The sequence below is a fragment of the Dromiciops gliroides genome, chromosome 5 (genome assembly GCF_019393635.1).
Source record: "Dromiciops gliroides isolate mDroGli1 chromosome 5, mDroGli1.pri, whole genome shotgun sequence".
Classification (NCBI taxonomy): Eukaryota; Metazoa; Chordata; class Mammalia; order Microbiotheria; family Microbiotheriidae; genus Dromiciops; species Dromiciops gliroides.
The window spans coordinates 61,138,158-61,154,671 of NC_057865.1; the positions used below are offsets into that span (position 1 = coordinate 61,138,158).

General features: G+C 37.7%; 1 protein-coding gene across 2 annotated transcripts in view; it reads left to right on the forward strand.

Moving 5' to 3' along the window:
* Positions 1-16,514, forward strand: part of ARMC3 (armadillo repeat containing 3) — a 134,916-nt gene that overhangs the window by 105,157 nt on the left and 13,245 nt on the right. For both annotated transcript variants that reach the window (XM_043965041.1, XM_043965042.1), the window contains exons 15-16: positions 597-683; positions 2,114-2,206. In XM_043965041.1, the coding sequence (XP_043820976.1) occupies positions 597-683; positions 2,114-2,206 (180 nt within the window). The remainder of the gene's footprint in view (positions 1-596; positions 684-2,113; positions 2,207-16,514) is intronic.

The window sequence follows — 16,514 nt, forward strand, 5'->3', positions numbered from 1 at the left end:
CAAGGAAACTTAAGAGTTTAATTATCTTCATTTCTTAAGGAAATTAGAATTTAATCATTCATTCAATTAATAGTTCTAAAAACTGAGACATCCAAGCAACACATTAGGCAATAGATTTGGAGGTGGCTTTTTTAAAAAAACTGTATTAATATCAAGAAGAACACTAGTAGAAAACACCATCCTGGAACACCTCTAGGAGAATAATCTCATTTACTTTCTATTAGATTGAAATTGAATAACTTTCTATCATTATAGTCATTAATAATCATATCTGCAGAGCTCCAAAATCACATTCTAGAATACAACCGAAGTCTGAGGCCTTAGGAAAAATTTTAAGAACGTCATCTCTAATTTTAATTGAATCTTTTCTTTTTCTCAAAAATTCCAACATGGCTAGGTACTAGGGTCTTTCACATTTGTTTCATGTTTCATCCTTGCTCTTGCGAAGCCTCATAAAATTGTATTAACACATGAGCATAAGCAAAAGGGCTTTCTTTCCTCTTTGAAGAAACTTTTGCATGTTTCATGGTGCCAAAGCCAGTATTGTCAAATAAATGACCTCATTTGTGTATAATTTTAAATGTGTGAAATTTCAGTTCTCCACCTTACTCTGCTACAGAAGATAAATTGTCAGACTCTGTTTCTGGACGATCTTCTTCTTCACACAGAAAAGGGAAATCCAGGTAGGAAGAAGCATTTTGTATTCCAGTGTTTTCCCTCTACATTCTGGAGTACAAAATTTACTAAAATAATCTATATTTTGATAATCTTCCACTTCTACTCTGCATGATGCTTGATCTCAAAGTTGACATTATGAGGGATTCATGATTTCATCTGTTTGGAAATGAATTCACCAATTCCAATTCACCTTAACCAATTCTAATCACAACTGCACCATGCTTTCTAACCTGGGGCTATTCTCATCCATGTTTTCTCAGAAGTTCTCCACAAAACCCAATGTTTTGGAGACGTTGTTCTGGTTCTGATTTATTTGTTCTAGGGTGTCCATCTTCTTGTCCATGGGCTTGTTTGTCTGCTGTCTCTCATTCTCATTATATGGCTGGTCTATGTCCTTTTCTGGTCATATTTCTCCTCAATAATATTTTACATCACTTCTTACATACAAGTTATCATTGGAATTTTATTTGTATTAAATAGACGCACTGTTGCAGTCAGAATCAGTGTAAATTCTTGAAATCACTGATCAGTTTTTTAAAAGCAGTAAAGCCAGTACATTTTCTTATTCATTCCAAACCCATCATCCATTTGATAGTGCTTGTATGAGAGAGAGAGGGAGAGGGAGAGGGAGAGAGAGAGAGGGAGGGAGAGAGAGAGAGAGAGAGAGAGAGAGAGAGAGAGAGAGAGAGAGAGAGAGAGAGAGAGAGAGAGGATAGATGGATAGATTATGTCTATACACACAGATATGTATACACATATATACATAACATATGCAAAGTATTTTAGCAGTCTTGTAGTGCAACTGCATTTCAAAGCATAAGTAACATGTTTTTCATCCACTTTGTTTTTCCAGTGGATGGTTTGACCAATCTCTGCTTTGTCATGGATTTTGCTGAGGAGACTTTGTAGTGTAATACATTCAGTAAGATATCTATCATGTACCAATACAAGTATTTTAGAGAACCTTGCCATCAGTAGAAAATTACCTTTTTGTTTGGATTTTAAGAGAGACATCTTCTTAAAAATAAATTTTATTCAACCTCTATTAACAAATACATAACCAAAAACAAATGGGAAACTGTGATTGTATGTTACTGTCCATGTAATCATAAGTCTTTGTTATTTATAGTCTCTTTATTCACTAATTTTAATAAGGTAATAACTATTGTCTTGCTTCCGTACTCTTTTCTGAACTTTTTTTTCTATGTATTTATCAGAAATTTGTTGCAGGACATCTTCTATGACACTGGCAAACACCTTTGGTGAACATACATCTCCCTGTTTTAACACCTTGTTTGATGTCAATGAGTATATATATTAATTGAAATGTATATTATATATATAAATTTATACATGTGTGAATTGAAATGGATATATATGAATTGAAACTGGCTGTGCTTTTCTGTAATAACAAAATATATCTATCTCATTTTAGTGCTGTAGGCTCTCCTACAGATGAAAAGTCAGAATCTACTGGTCAAACTACTACTGCCTCTAGCAAAAGTTTCATTAAAGAGAGAGGATCAAGGTATGAATGACTCTATTGTTCTTAATTTCCTAATCAAATTATAGTAAATGTTGATTATCCAGAATTTGGGGGAAATGAACTGTTCTAGACAAGGAAATTTGGGGAATAAGGATTAAACTTTGCCACTTCAACAGTTTTAGGGGCTATTTTATGTGGGGGGTTTTTGCGTTTTTCATCACTCTCACACAAATGTGTCCTAAGACTGCCTTCCAAGGCTACTGTAGTATATACTGAGTTTTTCCATTCTCCCCATCCCCTACATGCATACTACCCATATATTTATACATCCTGAGTAGAGGTATCCTAAGTCTGTGCCATCCAAGGCTCCTGAGGTGTATGCAGTTATTTCTGTTTCCTAGATCGCCAAGTTGCTCTTTCTTCTGTGTCTGTAACTGATTTTTTTTTTGGTGAGGCAATTGGGGTTAAGTGACTTGCCTGGGGTCATACAGCTAGTAAGAGTCAAGTGTCTGAGGCTGTATTTGAACTCAAGTCCTCCTGAATCCAGGGCCAGTGCTCTATCCACTGTACCACCTAGCTGCCCCTGTAACTGATTTTTATCTCTATTCTTAGTGTCTGCTATGTATCAGATCCACTGGTGTTTCGAATGTGTTTCTATAGATCCTGATGTTTCTCAAGCTGCTTCTGATCTTGACTTTTTCTTTGCTTTGCTTTTGTTATTTCTTGTCTATTCTGTCTCCACTTCTTAACTTCCATACCAAAAGGCTGAATCTTTTAAAAAATACTGATAGCCAGACAGATCCTTTTCCACAAGATCAGTATAAGGCCAAATATTAGGGTATCAGACAGAATTTCTGGATCTTTGGCTGGTATTCTTATAATATTTGGCATTGAATTAACTTTCCAAAATACTGTCACTATTCTTTCATGGAGTTTTAGATGCTGGTTACTTGCTACATCCCCTCCCTAGAATCCTTTTATGAAGGTGTTTTTCTCTACTGTCCAAACTTTATTCTAGCTTTAGTCAAAAAGTTGTTGTGTAAACATTCCATGTAACTTCTTTGCTTTGTCCTCATTCTTTTTCTATAGTTAGTAGGTGTATAAGTTGGGATTTGCATTCGTCTTCAGATACCAAGCTGCCGCTATTTTTTTTTCTGAAACTCTTGCTCCTCTTACAGTGTCTCTTCCCCATTTTCATGTTACCATTTAATATGTTTTCAGTTGTCCTTTTATTCCTGAGTTCTAGAAGCTGATCCAAGTGTGCTCTTTATTAGATCCTTGAGAGGTACACACAGTTTTCTTCTCCAAATAGTGCACCTAGCCCTAGCACTGCTGTATCCTTGTTTTGTGTAGAAGAACATGTTTTCTGGCCATATATTAGTCAATTGATTTCTTTAGTTACATTAATATATAAGGCATGTCTTCACATCTTTCCTATACCATTCTATAACTAAAAAGTACTTAGAAGCTAGTTATCCTCATTTCCCCCTTACTGCTACAATTGTATTTTACAATTCTTTGTTCCATTCCAAACTCCCAAGCTGTCTGCTACATCTACTGAAAGTGTTACTGCCTTATACTATCACTTTATCCGTCATAATATTTCCTGTATCCATCATTTCATTCCTTCACAACCTGAGGAGAACAGTAACCTGAAGGAGAATCACCACAGTTCTTCCAACAGCGTGATATTGGAAAATCACTTAACCACTCTGGGCCTCAGCTTTTTCAGCTATAAAAAGGGGGAAAGGGAATGGACTAGATAATTTCTGAGGTTCCAATTGGTTCTAATAGTCCACAGTTCTATGAAATAAATTCAAACTGCCTTTTATCTGAATTTTACATAGCCCTCCTTACTTCCATGAAGCTGAATGACCATATCTCAGTTCAATCCCTTGCAAGGCGTCTTTTTTTCATCTTTTCATGAAGTGAAGAATTACAACGAATCCTCTTTTAAGAGTCTGATTTTGGGGCAGTTAGGTGGCTCAGTGGATAAAGCATCAGCCCTGGATTCAGGAAGACCTGAGTTCAAATCCAGCCTCAGACACTTACTAGCTGTGTGACCCTGGGCAAGTCACTTAATCCTCATTGCCCTGGAAAAAAAAATTGAAAAGAGTCTGATTTCTCTCACAGTGACTGAATAAGACTATTTATTCTCCGCCTCCCCCCCCCCCGCCCCGCCCCGCCTTGTTCCTCTTTTCCCCTTGAAACTCTAATGAAAAGTAGACTCTGCCTTTTTGGTTATTCCCTTCCATCAGCCTGCCAGTGTTTTCGCTTTTCCCGGTCATTTTCCCCTTTCAGTGCTCCCATTGGCAGATGACAGCTGAAGCCAGAAGGAAGGTGTTTATGGTTTTGGAAAGACAAGCTCCCACAGATTTCTTGATGCTGCTTTCCCTGTTGAATTGGTTCTTGCAGCTTCCCTTCTTCCAACAGGTTCAGCGTGGCCTGGATACACGTGTTCTCAGCATGCTTTCCTCACTTCTTGACCTGAATAACTAAATTGCTACCACATATTTGCATCCCCTTACTCTGTTCCTCCTCACCATCAATTGTCATGATGCCGTCATTGTCATGGACATCCGGAAAGAGTGTTTGGTCTCACAATCACTCTGTGAGGCAGGGAGGGGATGGGGTAGAATTCTCATTTTATGGATGGAGACACTAAGGCCAAAAGAAATAAGGAGGTTTACCCTAGGCCACAGAGCGGTTTAGTGACTGAACTAGAATAAGACGTGGATCTCTTAGTCTGATGCTCTTCCCATTACAATAATTATTACCTTAACCATGATTTGTGGTGAAAGGAAAATGTGGTAGTTTATATGTACAAACCCATCACCAACAGAAAATCTTCAATTTCTCAAATAAAAAGAAAGGGAAATTTTAAATCTGTAAATGTCTGGATGAAATTTGGTATCTGAAAGGTTTTCTTATATGGATAGTTGAGGCAAGGCATTGAACTAAATTCAATAAGGTTTAGATCATCCAACTTTAATTATTCTACCTGCCCTCAACATTGTAGAAAATTGGGGCCACATGGCCAAATTTTGACACTGTAAAAGGTACAGTGTCAATTATTGACTCTACCTTCAATTTTAGATATAACTGGATGTAGGTGTTATAGTTCATCACTGTATTATGCTAAGTGCAAAATTGTCCAAATGAAATTTGTCTTTTAAGAATACAACAATTTGGGGCGGCTAGGTGGCTCAGTGGATAGAGCACCGGCCCTGGATTCAGGAGTACCTGAGTTCAAATCCGGCCTCAGACACTTAACACTTAACTAGCTGTGTGACCTTGGGCAAGTCACTTAACCCCAATTGCCTCACTAAAAAAAAAAACAACAATTTAGTGTAATAAATTAATAAAATAATAATGGAGGTATAGAGTCTTAGAGTTGTAAAAGGATCTGAACCTTTTAGGCCAGGTAGTTCAGCCTCCAAAACAAAAAGCCCCTCTACAAATCCTGGAAAGGTGGCCAATCTCTGCTTCAAGTTATCAAGCTCTATCATTACAAAGAATAATGATAGCTCATATTTGTAGAACACATCAATATTTGCAAAGTACTTTATGTTGTTCACTCATTTTCAGTCATGTCTGACTCTTCCTGATCCTTTTTGAGGTTTGCTTTGCAAAGACACTGGAATGGTTTGCCATTTCCTTCTCCAGCTCATTTTATAGATGAGGAAACTGAGGCAAACAGGGTTACTTGACTTGCCTAGGGTCACTCAGCTAGTGAGTGTCTGAGGTCGGATTTGAACTCAGATCTTTCTGATTCCATCCACTGCTCCTTCTAGCTGCTTCCAATGTATAGAGATCTCTACTTGTTCAAAAGGTCTTTCTTATATTAAGTCAAAATCTTTCCCCTTTTAATTTCCACCAGTTCCACCACCTCCTGAGCTACACAGAAAAAGTTTAAAGTCCTTTGAAATCCATCACCCTCATTTTCAGTAGCCAATGGGTGATAAAGCTGAGACTAAAAACTAAAAACCAGATGCCCTGACTCCTGGGTCATGAGGTTTACCAAGACATCATGCTGACTTCTTGAAGACAGCTGTAATACCAACCACCCTGTCTGCCCCCTGTTAAATAGCTACAGTTCATTCTGCCATTCCTTAGAAGTCAGGATTTCAAGTCCTTGTGCCTCCTGGTCTTTCTCTTCTGCACATGCTTTGGTTTGCTGGTGTCCCTCTTATGATGACAGCTTTTCAAATGTGGTCTGACAAGTGAAGAGCACAGGGAGGCCACTAATATTCTTTTCTGTGGACACTACAATCCTGTCTTCTGACCTCTAAATCTGCATTAGCATACTGTGCCATAAGAAATGGTGGAGGGGGCAGCTATGTGGTGAAGTGGATAAAGCACCAGCCCTGGATTCAGGAGAACCTGACACTTACTAGCTGTGTGACCTTGGGCAAGTCACTTAATCCTCATTGTCCTGCCCCCCCCCAAAAAAAATGATGGAAAGGCTTGTAGAGAGAAATGAGTAGAACCAAGAGAATACTGTATACAGTAACAACAATATTGTTTGAAGAGTAACTAAACTATTCTGAGTAATACGAATATTCCAATCAGCTACAAAGGACCTATGAAAGAAGATACTATCTACCTCCAGAGAAAGAAATGATACATAGGAGCATGTATTGTATGGTTCCTTGTGTATATGTGTCAAACATTGGCCTTCTCCAGTACAGGGTTGGGAGGGGAAATGGGAAACAGTTTAGAACTCAAAATGTAACAAAAAGTAAATAATTTTTAAAAGACAAAAAATGGGGAAAAGTACTGTAAATTTCCTAAATACAATCTACTTTTGTTGTAAAGTACCACATTTCCTTTTAATTTCTGAGCCCCTACTCATTGTCCGACATGTCCGGCATGTCATAGTGTACTAGTGTACTATTCTTGGAGTCAGGTGGTCCCAAGTACCAATCTTGTCTCAAACACTTCTTGTCATTGAACATTTCTCAGCCTCAGTTTCCTCATATGTAAAATGGGGATGATAATAACATATACTTGATGTAGTTGTTGGGAGGATCCTATAAGACAGTATCTATGAAGCACTCTGCAAACCTTAAGGCACTATATGTTAGTTATTATTATTCCAAATATATGTGCTGATTTATTAGTGCATTTGGGGTAGCCATCCACCTGTCAAATGAGTAACCCCATTGTTATGATCTGGACAACAGGCATTTTTCAACCATCAAGTTTTTCTTAAATGGACTGCTGAGCTGATCTCTTTTAAATAATCACTAGTCTCACTAAGGAAGCCTTGTGATGTTCTCGAGCTTGGTGTATTTAGCCCAATATCCTGATCTACAAACAGCAGCATCTCAAGGACCTCCCTGACTATTAGGGATCCCTCTTTCATCTGGACCCTGCCCACCACACCTCCATGACAGGGATAAACGCCGTTGGCAAGCCTTTGTCTTTGCCTTCTTTGACGATTATAGTGGTTAATTTTGTGAAAGAATCTATATGTGTTTAACATGTGAATGAGAAACACTATGCTGCAGGAGAGTCTTTAAGGCTACATTTTCCTCTATGAAACAAAATAGGGTGTGTGTGTGTGTGTGTGTGTGTGTGTGTGTGTGTGTGTGTGTGTGTGTGTGTGTGTTCAACAAAGAGTAAATACAACCAGATCTTAGATTCTCTGTACTTTGTAATTAGTTGAATCACTATGAAGATGTGGTCCACTATAAAGAATCATTTGAGAAAGGCTGAATATTCTTTTGTTCTTATTTTCTTTGTGGAAGAAACATTGATGTATTACTTCCACTCAATATCTAATTGTTGTTCTGCCAGTTTCATCTATGAATGATCCTTGGAAGGAAGAGGCGGCTCATTTGGGTTTCGTTTTTTAGACTTGTCTTCCACTGCTTTTCACTGTTTATAATCTATTCCCTCTCCATGGTGCTTTACAAATAAGTTTAAATTCTAAACCTTTGGTGTTTGTCCTTGCTCGTCATCTCTTTCTCTCTCTGTTTGATAAGGAAACCACACATTTGCTGGATTCTTTTGGCCATCTTTTTAGTGATTGCTTTGTAGGAAATATTATTGATAATCAAAGTCAATAACTTTGTCTCTTTTCATTGCCCAGTTTTCAGAATCAATGGCTCAATAGGTTATGTTGCAGCTATATAATCATTCTAGTCATTTTCTTCTTTATTTTTTTCTTCTAATTTGAATTTTACTCTGAACTTTGTCAAGGGTCTGACCATGCAAATAGCTTGTACTGATTTAATGTCCACACAGGTAACCAATATTTTCCTTCTGTTCAGATATAATCCATTTCAGCTTGTTGTAAAATTGTTTGGAACTAACCCTATTCAGAACCTTCCAGCTGCCTTCAGGGAAAAGAACATTATGAGACATTTTAATAGTCTACAAACTTTTTCAAAAAAACCTCTTTCATTTTCAAACCTGAGACATATTTTCCAACATTCTCCTTCATTCTTCCCTGTACCTACTGTGAGAATTGGAATTGCACCCCTTACTGGAGAGAAGGGAAGCTCTGCCATGAGGAGAAAGCATGTGATTTAGAGACCATGTGACTTTAGCATCCAGAAGTTACATCTATAGAACCACCTGTGGGACTTGTCAATCAGAGCTACCAGTCAATTAGCTTGGAGGTGTGTGTGTGTGTGTGTGTGTGTGTGTGTGTGTGTGTGTGTGTGTGTGTATACGGCCCTGTTTCCTGTTGGAGAGGAGGTTTCTGGGAGGAGAAAGGAGTGAGTGAACTTGCTTTTGCCCGGGACCTCGGTTTGAGTGGAGCTGAGATGCTGACTCCCTGAGATACATAGACAGATGAAGGAATCTTGGCGCCTCTCTCTCTCCTCACCAAATTCTTATGCTCCTGAATAAATACTTAAAAGTCTAAACTCCTGCTAAAGCTTATAATTTATGGTGACCACTCATTAGATTTTTAGGCAGTCTAGCTAGAATTTTAGCCACCGAATGGACAGCAACTTTACACCACTCAACAAAGTTTCCCAGTATCAAGGTATATTTTAAGATTACAGATTTAGAGATTACAGGAATTTCAAAGGGCAAAGAATAATAGATTTAGAGCTTTTCTAGTCCAACTTATTCACAAATGAAGAAACTAAGGCTTAACTAACTTACCCCAAAAAGACACAAGTAGTAAGTAGCGGAGTCAGGATTTGAACCTGGGTCTTCTGACTCCAAAGCAAGTGTTCCTTGCACTACACTAATCTGCCTCCACCATATTTTGGATTTGTTTGGGTGAATGGAGAGTTCTCTATCAGAAGATAGAGAACAATAGCTGTTGATGCAGAAGCTCTAATTAATTTCATGCTTTTTTTTTTGCTTATGTGAACTGTGTAACATTTCCAGGTGAGATAACCAAATGTCCCATGAAATAGTGCTTCTGGAATGGAAGAATGAAAGAAGTTGCTCCTATTCCTTTGTTTGACTCTCCTGAAAGACCCATCTTTCCATTTATTTGAAGCCTCCTTTTGTCTTTTGGCTTCATTCATTATAAGAATATCACAGATTTCTAGAATTGGACCTTGGCAACCATCTAGTCCAATGCATATCCAAGAAAAAGAATCACATTGCGGGATACCCAACGAGTGATCATCTGTGCTCACAGACCTCAAAATGACTTCCCAAAGCAGCTCATTCCACTTTGCGATAGCTCTAATTCTTAGGAATTTTTTCCTTTTATAAAGACTAAATGTTTATCCTTGCAACTCCCAATCATTGTTCCTGGTTCCTCCCTTTGTGACCAAACAGGACAAACCTAACCCTTTTCCGCTTGATTCAAATACCAAAAAAAAACTATAACATCTCATATAAGTCTTCCGTTCTTCAAACAACATTGAGGGTGGTTTTACTTCTGCCAGCAGTATGCCATTGCATTGGTCATTTGGGAAAAGCTCCGATATTGAGAGCACCTGATGTTAATGTTTATAGACATTCTAAAAGTTGCAGTACGTGGCATCCTCTTCCCTTCTTTTCTGCCATCTTGTCATAATCACTGCTGAATCAGAAGGAGGCTACATAGAGCTGAAGGCCACATTTCAGCTTTTCTGTTTGATGGATGGCAAGGTCAGATAATATATCACCTAGTGGCCAATCTACTGGTGATGTACTTAACTAGCTCTGTTATCTATCCCTCACACAGCAGAATGGGTCTTTTCCTAAGACTGTACTTGAAGTTTTTTCTGCCAGAGTATATGCTTCACTGATATAGCATTCAGGAATACAAAGGCATCTCCATGCCACAATGGGGCAATAGAGGAGGATTTTGTGGGGAAAACTTTGTGTTTATTCCCTATCCTAATTCATTTTACTTATTAGATTAAGCCAATTGTTTCTGCCTATGGAGCTCATTTTCTTTGTTTTTTAAAAAAATTCTTTTTTTACTTGTATTTTTCAAACTTTATTTCCACTGGTTTTCTATGTGGGTTTTTTTGTTTGTTTGTTTGGTTGGTTTTTTTGCAGGGCAATGAGGGTTAAGTGACTTGTTTCCCTTATGTGTTTTTTTTATTAGAATTTTATTTTCCCCAAATTACATGTAAAAAATAATTTTAACATCTATTTTTAAAAATTGTATTCCAAGGGGCAGCTAGGTGGCTCAGTGGATAGAGCACTGGCCCTGGATTCAGGAGTACCTGAGTTCAAATCTGGCCTCAGACCCTTGACACTTACTAGCTGTGTGACCCTGGGCAAGTCAAAAACCCCAAAACTCTATTCCAAATTCTCTTCCTCCATCCCTCCCCACCCTCCCTTAAGAACACAAGCAATTCAATATGTTATACATGTGTAGTCATACAAAACATTTCCACAAGAGTCAGACAAAAAATACTTTAGAAAAAGGAAGTAAAAAAAATATGCTTCAATCTGTGTTCAAACATCATCAGTTCTTTCTCTGGAGATGGATTGCATTTTTCATAAATCCTTCTGAACTGTCTTGGATCATCTTATTGCTGAAAATAATTAAGTCATTCACAGCTGACCATCTTACAATATTGTTGTGACTTTGTATACAGTATATTTCACTTTGCACCAGCTCATGTAAGTCTATCCAGGTTTTATCTAACTGGGACTCATTTTCTATCTTGATTCTGTCATAGTCTCCAGAATATTATTAGATCTTTGCCACCAGGCCACATCAAGTCATCTCCAGTATCCAGTTTGAATTTTTTCCCTTTAAATTCAGTTTCAGGTGTTCCATTGTTTCTAGTTCCAGATACCAATTCCAAACTGATGCTGCCACTGCTGTGTTATACCTCTCCTAATGGATGGAGGAAACTTAACAATGAGAAATTTATCATAGGTTCTTTGGTTGGTCACCTCATCTCTCTCCACCCATTCAGCAAAATGTGTGAATTTCTCAAGACTCTGTCCTTGATAGGTTTTTCTACATATTCTTTATGTATTAAGGATTGTAGCTACTATGGTTTCAACTACCATCTCTACTTTAAAAAATTCCACTCTGGAAACTCCAATCATGGCTTCTCCCACAAGTTTCATTTTCATGTTTCTAACTGTTTTCTGGTCATTTTCCCTTGGATATCCTACTCAAAAACAGCATGCCTAAAACTGAAATAACCAAAACCATTTTTCTTCCCCTTACCCAGAATGGAATTGTCTTGTCACCTTATTTCCTTCCCTCTTGCCTTTTACATGCAACAAATCATTATATTTTCCTTTAAAACATCTCTAGAATCTACCCAATATTTTCTGTGCCCATTGCTAACACCATCATTCAAGCCCTTATTACCCTCATGTCTAGATTATTTAAGTAGACTCCTAACCAAACTTTTAGCTTACACACTCTGCTCTCACCAATCTGCCCTGCCAAATTAATCTTACTTACAAAATACTCTTTACATAAATAATGCCACCTGCTCAAAAAACTTCAAAGATTTCCCATGGACTCATTGAGCAAAGATTCTTGAACTTTTGTGTGTTGTTCACTTTGGCAACTGTCTAGTGATATCTAGGGTCCCCTTATCAAAATAACATTTTAAATTCATAAAATAAAATGCATAGTGTTACAAGGAAGCTCAATTATACTTAAATAGTTATCTAAATCTTTTAAAAGCAAGTTATTGATGGCCAGGTTAAGAAACCCTGGACTATATACAATAGGATCCAAAGTCTTTAATCTAGCATTCAATGCCATTCAGTCTACCTTCCTTCCAATCTACCTTTCAGACTGTGCCTATCATATAGTGCTATATCTACCCTCCATCCCAACAACCATCCTCTTGGAATAGTTCTTGGGTTTTCCTGTATTCATGTTTAGATAGCATTCTGCTGATTCAAATTCTATCTACTGCTAAAGTTCATTTCAAATCGCATCTCTTCCATTAATCCTTCCTTGAGAAGAACTATTAGAAACGATCTTCCCTTCTTCTCAACTTGTAGAGCACTTGCCAGTACCACCCTTTCGATATCATATACTTCCTTGTGTTGCTACCCTTTTGTCTGACATATATCTTTATGTCCCCCACAGAGCCTTGTACATAAGAGACACTAAATAAATATTGGCTTGTGATCATTAAAGAGAGCAATAGATTCAAACTGTTATAATTATAGTTTGGATCCTGATAAATGTAAATTTATAAAAGAAATTAATTCCTTTGAGCATTAAATTCTTAAATTTAAACCTTCCATACATCCTCGGGTATTAACTACTGGCAAGATCTGTTTAAGAAGAGGGCAAAGTGACAGCATCCTTTAATCATAGACTGATGCCTTCCTGAGAAATTAATTTAAAGATAAGATTTTAAACATCTTTAAGTGGTAGCTATTTTTAGTATTGAAGTCATTATTGATATAATTGGATGGCCTGCTTTAGAAACTAGCCTAGTAGTAATACTTTTATTTATAGCTGTAGGAAACTCGAATTTATGAATTCTAATAAATTCTCTCTCTCTTTTCATGAGCTAATATGATATTGCCTCAAAAGGATTCACTTCAGAAGTGGAGATCCTTTGGCCACATTGTCCTTTCCTCTGTCCACATTCCACGAACTCAGTGAGATTTGTTCCCACATATGTCATATAGGTGTCTATAAATCAATTTTACAAATTAGCCATTCTCCTTTTCCTTATAAGCTGTCTGTTCATCCTATAAAATTGGTGTACTAACCCTTTACAAGCTTCATTGAACTTCTGAAATTATATATTTCATTTATTTGATACATCATGTTCCCTGTTTTAAAAAAACAGAATAATGGAATATTTTTCTAGCTCATATTTTCTTTTAAAAATGTTTACTCATATAACCTTTGACTTGATTATTTTTTGTGGGTCATTGGCCTTCAGTGAAATTAAGCTCCCCCTCCCAATATAGGATTTGTTCTCATTGATTCAACTAACATTAATTTAAGTGTCTATTTTGTACAAAGTAGTTAGGGGTATAGTCATAGATTGCATGCTTTTTTATCCTTATATTAGCCTAGAAAGGTTCAAAGAAGTTCGTCACAAGGTTGGGCAAAGGGTGAAGGATTTTCTACCACAGCAACTCTCAAATACTATAAAGTTATTAAGGGCTTGCTTCCTCTATTAATGGAAAAGTCAATACCAAAGAAATTATAGTTCCTATAAGTATTAGTAAGCATGGAAAAAGACTAAGGTAAATGAAGAGAAAGGTATAAAGTTTAGGTGATACACAATACAGTCTTTGGATCTGTGTAATTTATAATCTAGTATGTAGATAAAATATATACACAGATAATTGTATAATAATTGATATATAAAATAATATAATAATATATTATTATTATAATGTCCAATACCACATGCATTGGGAAGACAACATAGTACAATGTAAGAGCCAAGTGTAAAGTCATTACCAGCCATGATATCAAAACTGGTTTCATGGAGGTGACATTTGGGCTATACTTTAATGATTGCACTGGAATTCAACAGGCAAAACCTGAAAGGATGACTCTTCATAGAATTCTAGAGCTGGAAGGGACCAGAGTTTTGGAGTCTAACCCCTTCACATGACAGATGAAGAAAATGAGGCCTATAGACAGGAAGTGGCTTGCTCAGGGTCACAAAGAGTAAGATGAACCTATGTCTTACTCTTGAGGGCAGACTGTTTTATTTAGAAAGCCATAGCCAACACTTGTTAGCCCCAGATAATCTAAACAGCAGATCATGTAAATACGATTTTCTATTTTGGGTTCCCATGCAGTGGCAAATAGATTTATATAACACAATTTGACACAATGGTTCCATATACCTACTGGCTTGAAGAGGATTCAGGGAAAAAAGCACAACAACCACCTTAAAAGAGGCTGAATCCAGTCGTCAGAACTAAAATCAAACTACCAGTTTTAAGAGATTTTTGTAATAAATATACAGTAAATGTAGATTTGCCCACAACTTACACATACAGACGTGCACACACAAATATGCATGCACACATATATTTCATGTTCTCCTCTCATCCCAGACCTGACCTTTTAGCAGCACTTAAGGCATTTAGGAGCCTAGATGAGAGGTGGAGGGTACAAGGACAGAAATAACCCACAAGCATTTACCAAGTACTTACGTATCAGTCCTATGCTGAATCCTGGGAATACAAAGAAAAAGTGAAAACAGTTCCTGCCCTCAAGGAACTTACATTCTAATGCATATAAACACATACAAGATACATACAGAGTAGATTGAAGGTATCCTTACAGATGAAGGAACTAGTAGATGGGGGTGATGGTGGAAAAGATCTCTGGCCCAGGAATTGATTCTAAGAGACAAAAGTGAGGATGGAGAGAGGTGTAGCATGTGGGGTGGCCAGTATAATGAAATGAGGCCTTGTGTGTGAGAAGCAGTAAGTAGTACAGCATAGCTGGATTATACGCAGGGAAGTTATGTATGTATAGTAAGACAGGAAATATAAGAACAGTCCAAGTGATGAAGCACTTTCTTTAAATGTCAAACAAAGGACTTTATATTTGATCCTAGCGGTAATGAGGGAGCCACTGGAAATTTTTCAGTCGGGGCTGGGAAGGAAGTCTGTACCGTGGTCAGACATGTGCTGTAGGAAAACCACTTTGGCATCTATCTGTGTGGAGGATGGATTGAAGTGAGGAGAGATGAGCCAGAAGGACCAATTAGGAGGTGATTGCATAATCTTGGCAAGACATGATGAGGGCCTACACTGGGGTGCTGGCCAGAGGAGTGGACAAAAGGGACATATTTGGGAAATGTTATGGAGAAAGAAGTAACAAGATTGGACTATTCACTGGATAGACACAGTGAGTGAGAGTGAGATTTGGAAGGTGCTACCATTGTGAGGTGGTGAACTTGGATGACCGGAAAGCAATAATTAGAAGCTCAGAAGAGGTGTGGATGAGAAGTGAATGTGTTCTGTTTGGGAAATGTTCGGGTTTGATGCCTACAAATCACCTAATGTGAAATAGCTAATTGGTGACAGGACCACAGCTCAGGAGACAGATGGGCTGAATGTCGTAATCTAGAAGAGATGATCATTGGACCGAAGGGAGCTGATGATATAAAGTAACTGAATGGAGAATAAACCAGGACTGAGCCTTGAGGGGTACCCATAGTTAGTGCAGATACACTTGTACACACTTAAAGATAATTGATCACTGACAATATTGTGCTACCAGATGACAATGCTGAGGTACCTAGAGGTAAAATTTTTGGAGGTAAAAAAAGAGAGGACTACAGATCACATCTCCAGGGATATTTTATTTTCCTTATAGATGCATAGCAGGGCAGGTAGGTGGTGCAGTGGATACAGCACCAGCCTATGAATCAGGAAGACCTGAGTTCAAATCCGGCCTCAGACACTTGACACTTACTAGCCGAGTGACCCTGGGCAAGTCACTTAACCCCAATTGCCTCACCACAAAAACAAAACACAACAAAAAACAAACAAACAAAAAAACATATTTATAGATTTCTTGTGCTGGGAAGGACCTCAAGAAACTGTAAGGATAGATGAATTAACCTGACTAGGGTCACAAAGTTGGAACCCGGGTCTCCTGACTCCTAAACACTTGCCCTTTACACTATAACACAGGAGCTCCATTATTTTTGAACAGTGTTGACATGCAGCCTCCATGATTGGTTTAAATTAAGAACCATATTAGGTCACATTATTTAAGAGTGGATAACCCAGAGGGATCTTCTTTTGCCACCAAACTACCAATCAACTTCACAGACTCTCTTCCTTCTTACTACTGTTGTTCAATTGTTTCAGTCATGTCATGATTCCATTTGGCAAAGATACTGGAGTGGTTTGCCATTTCTGTCTACAGCTCATTTTACAGATAAGGAGACTGAATCAAACAGAGTTAAGTGACTTGCCCAAGGTCACATAGCTAACAAGTGTCTGAGGA